This window comes from Leuresthes tenuis, unplaced genomic scaffold, assembly GCF_036924035.1.
Source record: "Leuresthes tenuis unplaced genomic scaffold, fLeuTen1.0.hap1 SCAF_8, whole genome shotgun sequence".
Classification (NCBI taxonomy): Eukaryota; Metazoa; Chordata; class Actinopteri; order Atheriniformes; family Atherinopsidae; genus Leuresthes; species Leuresthes tenuis.
The window spans coordinates 15,594,517-15,607,306 of record NW_027325362.1 but is presented as its reverse complement, the minus strand read 5'-3'; the positions used below and the strand labels follow the sequence as shown (position 1 = coordinate 15,607,306).

Genomic DNA, 12,790 nt, shown 5'->3' with positions numbered 1-12,790 from the left:
CCGGAGATCCACCGCACCTTTGGGCGTCAGACGGATTTAGTTAAATCGGTGTAGCTGATCTCAAGCCACCCGCTATTGGTGGCCCTGACCTGCCGCTGTCAAACCGCGATGTTAATCCAATCAAGTGTTTAAAGGCGAGAAGCTAAGAATAGCGCCAAATACTGTAAAAAGTTTCTGATCTCCAGCGTGGTGCTCGAGATAACAGAGCAAATGAATCGGGCACCATGTACAGTTAATGTCATTGATGAATCACCTGCCAGAACCGAGCAGCCTTCACCGAGAGGACATCACGACGGCATTGCGATGATCACAAGGATTACTTCGGATCCGTGGTGGGAGCAGTGAAGATAACGGTCTACGAAGGATCAGACCGCTGACACAGGTTACATATGGTGCCAGGTAAATTTCTACACTCTTTATCACCAGCATTTCACGGCGTTGTTTGACAGTTTGCCGAATTGCAGCTGATCTGCCCATGTTTTAGTAAATATCTTCAATGTTATTAAGAAACCATCCGAGCTGAAATGAGCTACAACCTTCGCTTAACATTCAAAGGACTGCAAAGAATCAGACAATGCAAGATAAAGCGTTCTTGTTCAGGCCTTTAAAGGACAAAAATAATCTCAGTAAGATTTGCTGTTGGTTGGAGGCTGCTCATGCTTACATAAACTGTAAACTGCCATAGTAGCTCACACAAACGTGGGGTTTTATTGTCACCTTGTTGTCAGGAAGAACTACGAGACCTAGATCTTGTGGAGGCGTGTTGTCCTAAATTCCACCAAAATACACCTCTGCTCTTCTGTCCGCCTCTACATTATGTGCTTGTCTGCTTCACAGATCAAAGCAGGTTTTCCTTGCAAGGTGTCTAGTTCATTGAATTGTGGCATGTTCTGCATTTTTATCCAAATATAGTGAACAATAGAATTTTAGAACAAGTAAGCCTAGGAGAAATGATTGCATGCATGGACATAGTGTCAAATTGTTTCTTGCCACACACAAAGTTTTGTTCAAGACATCCTGCTGTTAATATGAGAGATGCTTGGACTGGAATGAACTGTGCTCTAAGTATCCCTTTCTGCTTTAAAGAAATAGAGACGCTGTAACAGAAATGAAGGAGTTCGATGCTGATATTGACAGAAAGCGAGACAGAAGGGGTCGGACTTGGACATAAAGGCCATGTTTCTGCATATAAAACACAGCTCTTTTGCGCTTTTTATCATAAATTCTGCACCACACGGCAGTTTGTCGTCAGCACAAACGGCAACACAATAACCACATTTCTGTTTTGATCCCTGTTGCACTGCGTGTCTTTAAAAGTTGTAGCTTCACACTTTTAAACAGACCACTTTGAGGAAGCACAGTTGCCCAAGGCAGGATTGGTGGGGGTGGGGGAACCTGGCAAATATCTTACTTTCCAGATCCTAACAATAAAGCATTATGTAGCGTAGCAGCATGATTTAGTATTTGTTCTCCAAGGAATTTTTTTTGTAATGACTGAAAACATTACATGTGGTTCGTGATTAGAGATTAGTGTATTTTTTCCACACATTTAATCTTGTAAGCCAAGGATAAATTCAGTTCAAGAGGGGGAATTAATCAGGCCTAAAGTAATTGGGTTGGTTTGTCTCACAAGGAGCAAGCCTGTTATATTACAACTCTGAAATATTTAGAAAAGCACAAAGTCACAATAAACTAAAACGGATCTGGTGGAATGAGAAGCACAGCGGATGGGTTTCACTGATTGTACTAGTAGAGAAGAACAAGCTGTCCCTGGTAGTTGTTTGAGTTAATTCAATTAAACAGTTAACCTTTGGGTTAAAATAAAAAAAAAAAAACAGCACATTAGTTTTTACTCAAGGTATTATTTTTTATTATGATACTTATTTCTCAGGCAGTTTACAGCGTTGCAGTTGCTTCTGGCCTTTATGAAACCACTAATCCTTGTTTTTGCTGGAATAATGGTGCGTTCAGCTCTAATTCAATTCATTGTTCATCTACATGAATAGATGACAGAATCACAGTTAAAACATAACGCTCGCCACCTTATGATCCATTAATCTGAGTCAAATAAACATGTCATCGTGCGACTGCTTTAGCTTCAATTTATGCATTCGAACGAGGAACAAAAACATTGATTAGCACACATATTCACTAGTTGATACGGAGCAAAAATATGTATATTTATAGATGTATTCTAAGTTACAAAGTCGTATGTTGTTATGCCAACTCTTACCCAACATGTGACATTGAACTACATTAGGATCATGACTATTGCTTTGATGCCAGAATTGTATCTTCCTCAGAGCTGACCTCAGGTCGTTGGAAAGCCTGTTACAAAATGCAAGGAGTTGAGAGAGCAGATGCGGTGAGTTTATAGGATAATCTAATCCAGGGTCAAGAATTTTCTTTCTCCGTGTAGTTTCTTTGAATTATATTTTGTATCTCTCACTGAAGTCCTCCTAAAGGACCAGTACTTAGTTGGACTTCCGGGTATTATATCCCCGCAAGGAGATGTACAGTGTAATACCGGTAATGATTTGTTGACGACGAGCTTGACACTCAGCAAATAATAACAGCTCTACAGAAAGTGCACATTATTTTCACAAAACATCCTCAGAGCTCTTGCACACTTCTGATTTGTATGTATAGCTAGAAAAAGAAAAAAAAAACAGCACTTTTCATCTGAATATAACCTTGAGCACAGGCTCTTTCAGGTTTGTTCTTGCGTCTATTTAACTGTTCTCTGTATCTTCAGGTGTGTGTGTGGAATGTGGGCAGAATGAGCAGCACATTTGTTACATTAGCTGAAGTATTGGAGGCTCGAGGGGGACCTCTGCTGGAGGAGGAGGTCTGGTCTCTGCTGGTGGGTGCTGCAGAGTGTTTAATGGATGTCTCTTATAAGGGTAAGGCATTTCAGATAGGACCCTTCATCGTGAGCTCACACACTTGCACCTTAATGCTATGAAAATGCTATATTTTTGCAGTGTTTGATGTTTTCATTTCTCTTGCAGCATTACCCTTTTAGTGAGAGATATTGTACTGTGTGATTGTTGTGGCAGCATTGAAAGCATCATATATAATGTACATCTTGCCTTCCTCAGGTCACAACAACATGTGCAATATCATAAGCCCCACCTCCTTGCTGCTGTCAGCCACTGGTACCTTAGCTTTTAAGAACTGTGGCCTATCAGATGAGGTATCTGCCTTTGCTGCTCCAGAGATGCTGCAGGACCGTGCCAGCTCAACCAAACCTGCCACAGATAGGGTCAGTGCTGCATCCTCATTCAGGTTCTAATGCCTCACATGGAAGTTGAGGGCAAGCTTCTCCAGCACTAATTTTAGGTCTTTTTTTTTTTTTGTCAAAAACATATCATCCTACATGGACCTTAACTGATTTCCTGTCATGTCATAAACAAGATGCCTTTTCCCTTTGAGAGCAAAATCTCAGGAAGGTCGACCAAGATGTAAGCACCCCATCTTGTGGCTGAGCAAGAGAATCTCTGCCCTGAAAATTGCTCTTCATAAACCTAATTTAGAAATATTAGTATAGTGAAAGAAATGACATGCCTTTTATTGGTAATCAGAAAAACACACATTAGAATAAAAAAGAACAAAAGAACAATAAACATATGCAAGTACCATACAGAGAGATCCGTTGACTGCAAATAGATTAAAAATGGGAACAAAAAGACAAAAAAAAACACATAACATAACAACAGAGACAAAATTACTACAAAGTAAAGTCCAGTCCATCTGATAGGAGCATTTACATTCTCATTTGAAATATCTTGAGAAAATACCTATAAATCTATAGAATATAAAACTAACTGGAGACGCTTAAAATGGTTTGAAAGGTACACAATGACAACTAAGAGATTGAATCATTTTGCCTCTCTTTTAAACAGGAAGTCATTCTCCTCTGTAGCAGAGTTTGGTGGCTCGCAACATCTGTTCCCATTGAGTCATTGTCCTACAATTAATTCATGTAACATATTAACAGGCATTTATGTCATAGAAATTTTATTTGAACAAAAATGGGGGAAACATCAACCCAAATATATAACACAAAACCAACTATCTCATACTGCCAATATACAGTATAGTTTTATATTCACAGACATACCAATTACTGTTGCCTTTTATTATTGGTTGCCTTTGATTATAAGGAACACAACTTGAATTGAGATCAGTTTATTTATAAAAATCCTGGCTGGGTTATTTTTCTTTAAGGATTAGAAGACACTGCGCAGAACAGTTTGATCGTTAGGCCTAGAATATCGCTTCCATCTCAGTTTGTTGGATAATATGTAATGTAATAGCTATGCTGTGCAAGCAAACTTTCATCCTTGAAGCCCTGAGTCACATGCTTTACCCTGTGTCTTTTTCACACATATGTAACGGATTCTCAGCTCAGGGATAAAACATTAACCTAATTTTCATGATAAGGAATGCATGTTTGTAAAAGTTAGCATAGCTTCATTTTAGAATTGTTCTAAGTTGTCCATAACTAGTTCACTTTGTGACACAGATGCTGGTTTATTCACTGGGAATGACTCTCTACTGGTCAGTTGATTTTCACCTACCTCAAAATCAGGTGGGAGCCCTTGAAACAAAACTGTAACTCTATCTCAGTGTCACATTCCCACACCTCCGCTTTTTATGATGGTTTTCCACTCTCCTTGTCAGCCAGTCCAGTTGAGTGACCATCTAAACAGCCTCCTCCTAACCATGTGTGAGGACCTGGCTCACCGCAGGGTAAATCTCAACTCCATCCTGGAAGCCTGCGAATCTCAGCATAAAGCCTCCATCTTGCTGCCCCCCGCCAAAGTCATCAGACAGCTTGTGGAGGAGGTTTTTCATGAATCAGTGAGTTTTAGACATCTATCCACAGCATGCCTCTCCCTGTTGGCATTACAGCTTCACTGTACGTGTCAGAAATTAAAGTTGTATTGCACCTGCAGAATGATAGAAAAAAAAAAGAAAGAAAGATGGTTGTAAATAGCAGCTTTGTCCTCTTTTTCAGTTGGACCATGGTTCTCTGCCAGACAGTAACGTTCCTCTGAGCGGCAGGAGCCAGATGATCAGAGAGAGACTTCATGGTGAGTATGCATGTTCAAATTCTGATAAACAAGTTCTACTTTGAATACAAGTGAAATCTAAATCATGAGATGAAAAATGAGGAGACGTAGCCATCTTCCTAGATGGTCCACAGAGGCTAACAGTCAGTTTCCTTTTCATTAGTCCTTTAGAAAATCACGTTAGTAACTCCTTAAATTAAATAAGTGTATTTTAAACGAATGCAGATGATTCATTGTAAATTGTGCTTTTATCACACTAAATGTTGCAACAAAAGGGACGGTGGGAGCAGTGTCAGAACCAACTTACGGTGAGATTTTTGGCAACATTACAGTAAATCTGAAATATGTCGTATGTGTTGCGCTAGAAACTCCAGCGGAGCTCTGTTCTCTTTCCACATCAGAAACAAATTGGACCTTTGATCATTTTCCACAACTTATTTACAAAAAGAAGTTGCAGACGTCCTTCTTTTGAGTCAAGACACAGGTCAACAAGATTAAGATCTTAACCTAAAGCAAGCTCAGGATTAGGCTCCTGTTAGAGCCAATAATCAGATACAGTGAGTGTAGGATGCTCCAGGCTAACTCCCCCCCCCCCATCGGCTTCTGTTCCGTCCAAATATCTCAGCATCTCTGGAGAGCGCAGACACTGACATGAATGAAACATTGCTGTCATCTTTCATCTTTCACCTGTCTGATAGGAAAGAGAGGGCCATTTTCAGACTTCAGCGACGGAAGTGCTGAGGGGAGAAGGTACTCAACGGATTCTGATTCAAAGTCAGGTGGGTTCACGATGCAAAAGAAGTCACAAGGTGCCTGCAGGTTTATAGCTGCTTTCTAAATCTATTCATTTTTCTGTAGACTTTCAACAAAGTAAAGGTTTTGTGTGAGGATAGAATTCTTAAATCAGACGTGGAATTTTCATAAGCTTGGTTTTCATCTGTGACATGTTTTATTTGTTTTGTGTAGGGAGTTTACCTCAAAGACCTTGGAGACAAAGACCAAGAAGTTCTCCCACACTGTACCAGTCTCCTTTAGAAAGGCATGTGTTATATGCAAACATACTATCACCACATCTCCAGTAGCAATGAGCTGTACAAGAGATTATTCATGAACCACGTGTCATCTGTGTATAAATGCCAACATGAACCAATCAGCCACTCCTCATTTCCTCCTCTTATTGTCTTTACCGACTTAGAGAGAGCCATGACATTGTTTCAGTGTTTGACTTTTCCAACTTGTCCGTACAACTATTAGACCGTTTGTCCTTCCTTACCCGCCTCTTCCCCCACCAGACTCCCACGTGGGGTGCTACGCAGGGACAGCAACTGCAGTTGCCTTGGTAGGAGCCCCCATCACGATTTTTCTCCCAAGACATCAGGCAGATCTCACAGTCCCTCCATCACCTTCAGTGAGTCCTCCCTCAGCCTGAGCCAGAGAAAAGCTAAGGTAAGATCAGGAGCTATTTATTGTGTGACATGAATGCACGGGAATTGTTGAACTCAAACTAAATGCTGTTGATTGGTGTAAATAGTGTGTTTTTTGTGTTGGCACAGGGATGCTGTTTTTGTGAATGAAGGCTCAATTTTTTTTTGAGAATTTATACAGTGAATGGTGTTTTTTTTTTCAGGCTCTGGGGCCTGAGTTCATAAGAATGTCAGATGAGCAGCACATTTTTCTTGAGCTTCCAGGCTCTATTGTGGTAAAGTATTGATTTCAAGTTGCTTCCCTTATTTCCGTGTGCTCCTGATCAATGTGACTGTCTGTTTTTTCATGTTATTTTAACTTGTCTTTCTTGCCTGCTGAACTGTCTTATTTGTATTGTCGCATGTTTGGCATTTTTCTATTGATATTATTGAGTGTTTGTGCTTTTTCCTTTTTTTACCTGCATGCGTATCTCTGTGTTTGCACATGACAGTCCAAAAAAGGCCATTCAAGTTCATCTCAGAGAGAAGTGACTGTAGTGCTGCTTAACGGACAGTACGTGGTTGTTCGCTGTGACATTAAATCCAGAGCAAGAGATGTGTTTGACATGGTGGTGGCTCATGCAAACTTGGTGGAACACTTTTACTTTGGTCTTTCCTTCATAGATGGTAAGAGGATCTATCGAATGGGACTTAATCTGTATTGATTTTACTGATAAATATGTAAGAGATATTCACTTAGATGTAAAGTCAAAATTAAACTAATTGGTTTATTGTACCCCAGCAATTAGTTTAATGGGTGAAATGGTGATAATATCGAGGGTTAAAAGAGGCTTTTCTTTGGCATTCCACAGATGATGAATATTTCTTCCTGGATCATGAAACAAAAATCTCCAAAGTTGCTCCTGACAGTTGGAAAAAAGGGCAGATATCTTCCTTTTTGGTGTTTCTACGAGTCAAATTTTTTGTTGACGACACCGCCTTCATTCTGTAAGTGCAGTGATTTACTCATACTGTGTGCAGGAAGTTAATTTATTAAAATAATTTGTGTTAATCATGTTTTTCCTGCTTTACAGGCACAAACTGACTCGTCACCAATACTACTTACAGCTGCGTAAGGATATCTTAGAGGACAAGCTTTACTGTAACGAGGAGACAGGTTTGTTCCTGGCCGCTCTCGCTCTGCAGGCTGAGTTTGGGGATTACATGCCAGAGGTACAAAGAAAAACGCACACAACACGTCTTTAAATACCATCGTCATCTTTCAGTGAGTGTCATAATGGCAGATTTGATGGTTTCGTGTGTCTCTTTAGTTGTATGGGAAGAATTATTACCAACCAGAGCATTATGTGTCCAAGAGGATGCTGGAGAGGCTTGCCCTGCCCATTGTTAAGGAGGAGTTGCCAAGACTGCATTCAAGTCATGCCCATTTGCTGCCAGAGGAGGCAGAAACTGAGTATCTCAAGGTAACCAGACTCCTAATTTTTTTTTCACCTTGCAATGTCCTAAATGCGTAAGATGAATTAATTTGCTTTTGATTTGACGACTTGGTAAGGCTTGGTGTTGTTCCTCTATGCACCACTCAGATTGCCCAGCAGCTACCAGAGTACGGAGTTATGTTCCACCGTGTGGGAAGAGAGAAAAGGCCGCTGATAGGAGAGTTAGTTTTGGGAGTCTGTGCCAAAGGAATCATCGTGTATGAGACAAAGAACCACCTGCGAACTGTCACCAGACGCTTTCTGTGGAGGGAAACAGACTCCATTTCTACTGGGGTAAAAATAAGTGGTATTTCAGTCAGATTTTGCTACAGCCTGTTTCCAAGAGAAGCTGCGACACTATGTTATTTAAAACAAAGGGATGACTTGCAAATCATTTAATATTGGGACTGTTTACTAGTGTGTTTAGGTTTACAATATTTTTATTAAAATTTTTCATAGGGAACTTGGACCAGTTGCTGAATTCTTGCTTATATACAATTTTATCTGATAACAGGTCAAAGTCTCTTTTTTTTAATACATTTTTTGTTTCATATTGTTCTAAATATACTCAATACGAATGGCAGGTCTGGACTACAGTAAATTCACTATAGCATCTGGAATCGCTTACTGCGGAGCCATGCTGTTGTTGCACATGGAGCAGATGGCTCAGTATCATCTTGCTGAAAGAAGAAATATATCTGAATAGCGGCATATGTTGCTCCAAAACCTGAATTTATCATTCAGCATTAATAGTGTATTACACATGAACAACTTACCCACATGAGCTAATATGACCCCATACCATCACAGATATCGGCTTTTAAACTGTGCACAAATAAGGACTCCAATTTTCCCTCTACTCATCACGGTGTCTGTGAATTTTTAAAAAAAATACTGGGATTTTTATTTAGACCACAGGACAGTTTTTCACTTCATCAAGGTCGATCTTTAGTGAGCTAAGGCCTGGTGAAAGCAGTAGTGCTTTTAGATCTTGTTCATGTGCTTTTTTCCTTATTATCTATGACTGCTAATAAAGAATAATGTTGCAATTATTGCAGTGCCAGCTGATGAGCTGAAGATCGGGGCATTCAAAATTGTTTTTAGACTTGTTTGTGTGCAGAAACGTCTCTGTAGTATGAGAGTCTTTGAATGACATTATGTACTGTAAATGATGAAAGCCTGAAAACTTTAGCATTTTATGTTATTCTATTCTTTTTGTTATTATTTGTCCATGAAGTCTTAAGCAGATCGGATAACTCCTCCTCTTCATTTAGAAAAACTCCAGATTACTCTTTTTATAATTTTTTTTTTTTTACATTCCAAACAGTGTCAGCGCTTTTTTGTGAACAGGATTGTGTGAATAGTGAATTTAGTTTTTAAGCTCTGAATAAAAGCATACTGACTGTTTATCTTTCAGCGACGTAAGCTGATTATTGAGTGCGGTGGACCCAGCGGGAAAAAGCACAGTTTTGTGACAGAAAGCTCAAAAATAGCCCAGTACCTCCTGAACCTCTGCTCAGCACAGCACAAGTTTCATAGCGAGATGACATCACGGCAGCTCAACCACACCATGATACCTGGTGGGAAAACTTTAGTGACTGACTTTTGTGAATTTATTATTTTGGAGTTAAACATTGCTGGTAAATAAAGGTCATTCCAAGACTGACAAAAGATTAAACAACACATAATTCTTCTCTGTTTCTCTAGATGAAAACATATCTGCCTACCGGGCTCGTAGCAGAAGCCTACAGCGGATATCCTGCTCAGAGGGCATGTTGAACCACGTAGGTTTGACGCCCGGTCAACCAGACTCCCTTTCCAAGTCCTGCGACGACTTGACTGCCAAGCTTGAGGCTCGGCTCCGCCAGCAGAGAGAGATGAGAAGGGAAATGAGTAGAGAGCTGAACAAGGAGCTGTCTGAAACAGGAGACATGAAAGAGCGACAGTGTTGGAGGTAATGACTGTCTGATTCATGTTCTTATCATAGAAATTTTAGGGATGTCGCTTAATTTAACTGCATATTTATTGTAGCAGTCCAGGGCCGATTCCCAGAATGATGTCCAGTGTCTCACTACAGAAGCAAGACTCTGACACCTCATCCTCCATGCGAGGTGAGTGTATTAAGCTCAATTACTTTCTGCAAACTCATAGAAATGAATGAAAGATCAAAGGACGGAATACTGACATATTTGGAGACTGATACCTGACTGAAACAGATCTGTGAGCCTTATCATTTTTTAAAGTATGACATTTTTAGAAAGACCAAAAGACCACCACACTGATAACAGGGAGTGACTCAGTGAATCAGAGATCTTTTTGAGCTATCTTCTTGTTATTTTAATTGGTATTGTACCTGAAAGAATCCTCCTTTTTGGCTTTATATTCAAAATCCACTGTCTACATCCGTCTTTTAAATGCAGTCTGCGTTTCATAGTAGTGAAACTATTCTGGTAACAGTCTCGCTGAGTAGGATTTTTCTGTCTTCCCATACTTGCTTGTCTTTATTTATTAACAGTTTCTATGTTCAAATTTGGAGAACGCTGTATACTCAGAACAAAATTGCCCTCATGTATCCTTCCAAGTGGGGCCTTTCTGTGTGAAGACAATATGTTCTCCAAACCTGTTTAGGTTTTCAAACACAGTCCACATGTGACAGTACAGCTAAACAGCATAATGTCTACAGCACATCATCGATGCTTGGTGCTCCAACACAGTCGGTGTGGTTGGATGATGTGTGCCAAGATCTTGATGTTTGAACTTAGGCCATGTTGTTTTTGTCGTAAAATTCACAAGTTGGATGGTGCCCTATTATAGTTGGTGATTTGAACCAAACCTCTTTTTTTGGTCTAATTTTCAACATAACGTTAACATCTCCACAAAAGGAGGAAATACACTGGACATCAAGTCCTGGCAGCTAGAAAAAGCTCCCATGTCCTGTTTTTGTTCTGTTGACCCACATTTTAGTTATTTTCCTACCTACTCAATTTCCTAAGAAGGACCTCATATTGTTTCGGTTTAAATGATTTTGCTTTCATGACTTAGAGAATTATGTTTATAACTGTGTCATACAATCATGTGTTGTGTGGAGATTAGTAGATTGAGTACTGAATTTTTAAATATTTTCATAAGCAGTCCACAGAGGAATACAAAGCTGTGTTTAAATCAACGGAAAATGTGGGAATACAAAGATTTTTTTTTGCTCAAAAAAGTCTTCATCAGATTATAAAGAGTTGTGGAAAACGGTGTGTATGATTATGTCCTTAAATAGACAACATGTTACTGCATTACAGAAGGCTGCCACATCTGTTAGTCTGTAAAACTTTCCACATCTAAAATAGAGCATTACCTAAATATAAGTGTAACAAGGAAAAAATTCAGTGGGCTGGATTATTCTTTTATCTCAAAGGATGTTTTCTGTACTAATGTTAGACAAATGCTCACCACAGAGCGGTAGAAATAGAATATGCAAACAAAAACAAGCTGCGGCTGTATAAGTCTCTACTGGTCATCACTTTTAGGATAGAGGAGTTGTGTTTGGATGGCCAATCAACACCGTGGACTGTCTGTAAACAGGAATATGCTTAATTATGCAAATTAACCCTGCTCTAACCTGTAGCTATGACTCTGAACATGGGAAAAGGATAGTAAAAGTAAATAGACTCATGCACAGCGGCCTGTTTATCATCCATTAAACACATATTTTACAGTTGATACACCAACTCGAACCCCACCAGAGAGAGAGATAGTCTGCGTTACCCTCAAGAAAGATCCCAAACTGGGTTTTGGTGAGTTAACTTATTTGAATCTGAAGTAAACTGAATGAGAAATATGCAACGTATTGTATCTGATGCTAAATCTAGAGACATTTGTCTTCACATACTCTGTCCTGTTGCAGGCTTTGTGATCGTGGGAGAGGACAGTACAGGCAAACTGGACCTTGGGATTTTCATTGCTTCCATTGTGCCTGATGGGCCTGCAGACAAAGATGGACGAATCAAACCAGGTACAAAGCACTAACTAAAAATGTGGATTGCTATTTAACAGACAGCCTAACATTGCTGGAGACAGAGGTAACATTAGAACATACATGACAAGCTATCACAAAGATTTCGTAGTAATCTGTTGATTTTCTAGGTGGACGTCTCATATCCCTGAATAAGACCAGTTTGGAAGGAGTAACATTCAGTGACGCCGCTGCCATCTTACAGAGCAGCCCTGAAGAGGTGGAGCTCATCGTGTCCCAACCTAAACGTGAGACCTGCTTCATGCTGTGTCTGCAGATATTTAGGACTCACTGTCAGACCCTTACTTTGCATAGCAGTGGATATGGCTAAAATTTGGTTAGTCATTTAACCCTTGCTGTGTTTTTTTCTGTCAGACTCCCTGAAGGACAGACTGAGTTCTTTGAGTCAAAGTACTCTTGGCTTATCTATGGAGAGGAGCTTTGGATCACAGACCACCCTGAGTGGTATAGAGTTCCGTCCCGCCGCAGACGAACTGGACGAGGCCATCACACTGTCCAACATGGCGACTCCAAAACACAACAGGAAGCTTCACATTCCTGTCGTACGAATACAAGACGCCCAGGTAGAAACTAGAACTCAGCTGACAGTAATCAGGGGTTACTGTTTCCATGAAGCATGTTTAACAATTAGTACAAGGTCAGTACTGGTTGTAAAACTGATTAGGACCTCACATTGATAGGATTAAGTTTGTCGTAATCCGCTGGCATCAAAACTACCGTGACGACACATGTTTACACTTGAAACCACATGTCGTTCTGAAAATTTCCTATTGTCTTTTTTTTGTTGAG

General features: G+C 40.0%; 1 protein-coding gene across 1 annotated transcript in view; it reads left to right on the top strand.

Annotated features, from left to right (window-relative positions):
- The first annotated feature begins 292 nt into the window (after nt 1-292).
- Nucleotides 293-12,790, top strand: part of ptpn20 (protein tyrosine phosphatase non-receptor type 20) — a 28,379-nt gene continuing 15,881 nt past the window's right edge. The window contains exons 1-21 of the mRNA XM_072391053.1: nt 293-2,903; nt 3,102-3,265; nt 4,529-4,594; nt 4,687-4,866; nt 5,024-5,099; nt 5,777-5,857; nt 6,045-6,117; nt 6,371-6,524; nt 6,706-6,777; nt 6,994-7,168; nt 7,354-7,489; nt 7,576-7,714; nt 7,813-7,965; nt 8,086-8,271; nt 9,395-9,557; nt 9,685-9,931; nt 10,009-10,088; nt 11,685-11,762; nt 11,873-11,980; nt 12,112-12,228; nt 12,356-12,564. Of these exons, the coding sequence (XP_072247154.1) occupies nt 2,780-2,903; nt 3,102-3,265; nt 4,529-4,594; nt 4,687-4,866; nt 5,024-5,099; nt 5,777-5,857; nt 6,045-6,117; nt 6,371-6,524; nt 6,706-6,777; nt 6,994-7,168; nt 7,354-7,489; nt 7,576-7,714; nt 7,813-7,965; nt 8,086-8,271; nt 9,395-9,557; nt 9,685-9,931; nt 10,009-10,088; nt 11,685-11,762; nt 11,873-11,980; nt 12,112-12,228; nt 12,356-12,564 (2,781 nt within the window). The 5' untranslated portion in view covers nt 293-2,779. The remainder of the gene's footprint in view (nt 2,904-3,101; nt 3,266-4,528; nt 4,595-4,686; nt 4,867-5,023; nt 5,100-5,776; nt 5,858-6,044; nt 6,118-6,370; nt 6,525-6,705; nt 6,778-6,993; nt 7,169-7,353; nt 7,490-7,575; nt 7,715-7,812; nt 7,966-8,085; nt 8,272-9,394; nt 9,558-9,684; nt 9,932-10,008; nt 10,089-11,684; nt 11,763-11,872; nt 11,981-12,111; nt 12,229-12,355; nt 12,565-12,790) is intronic.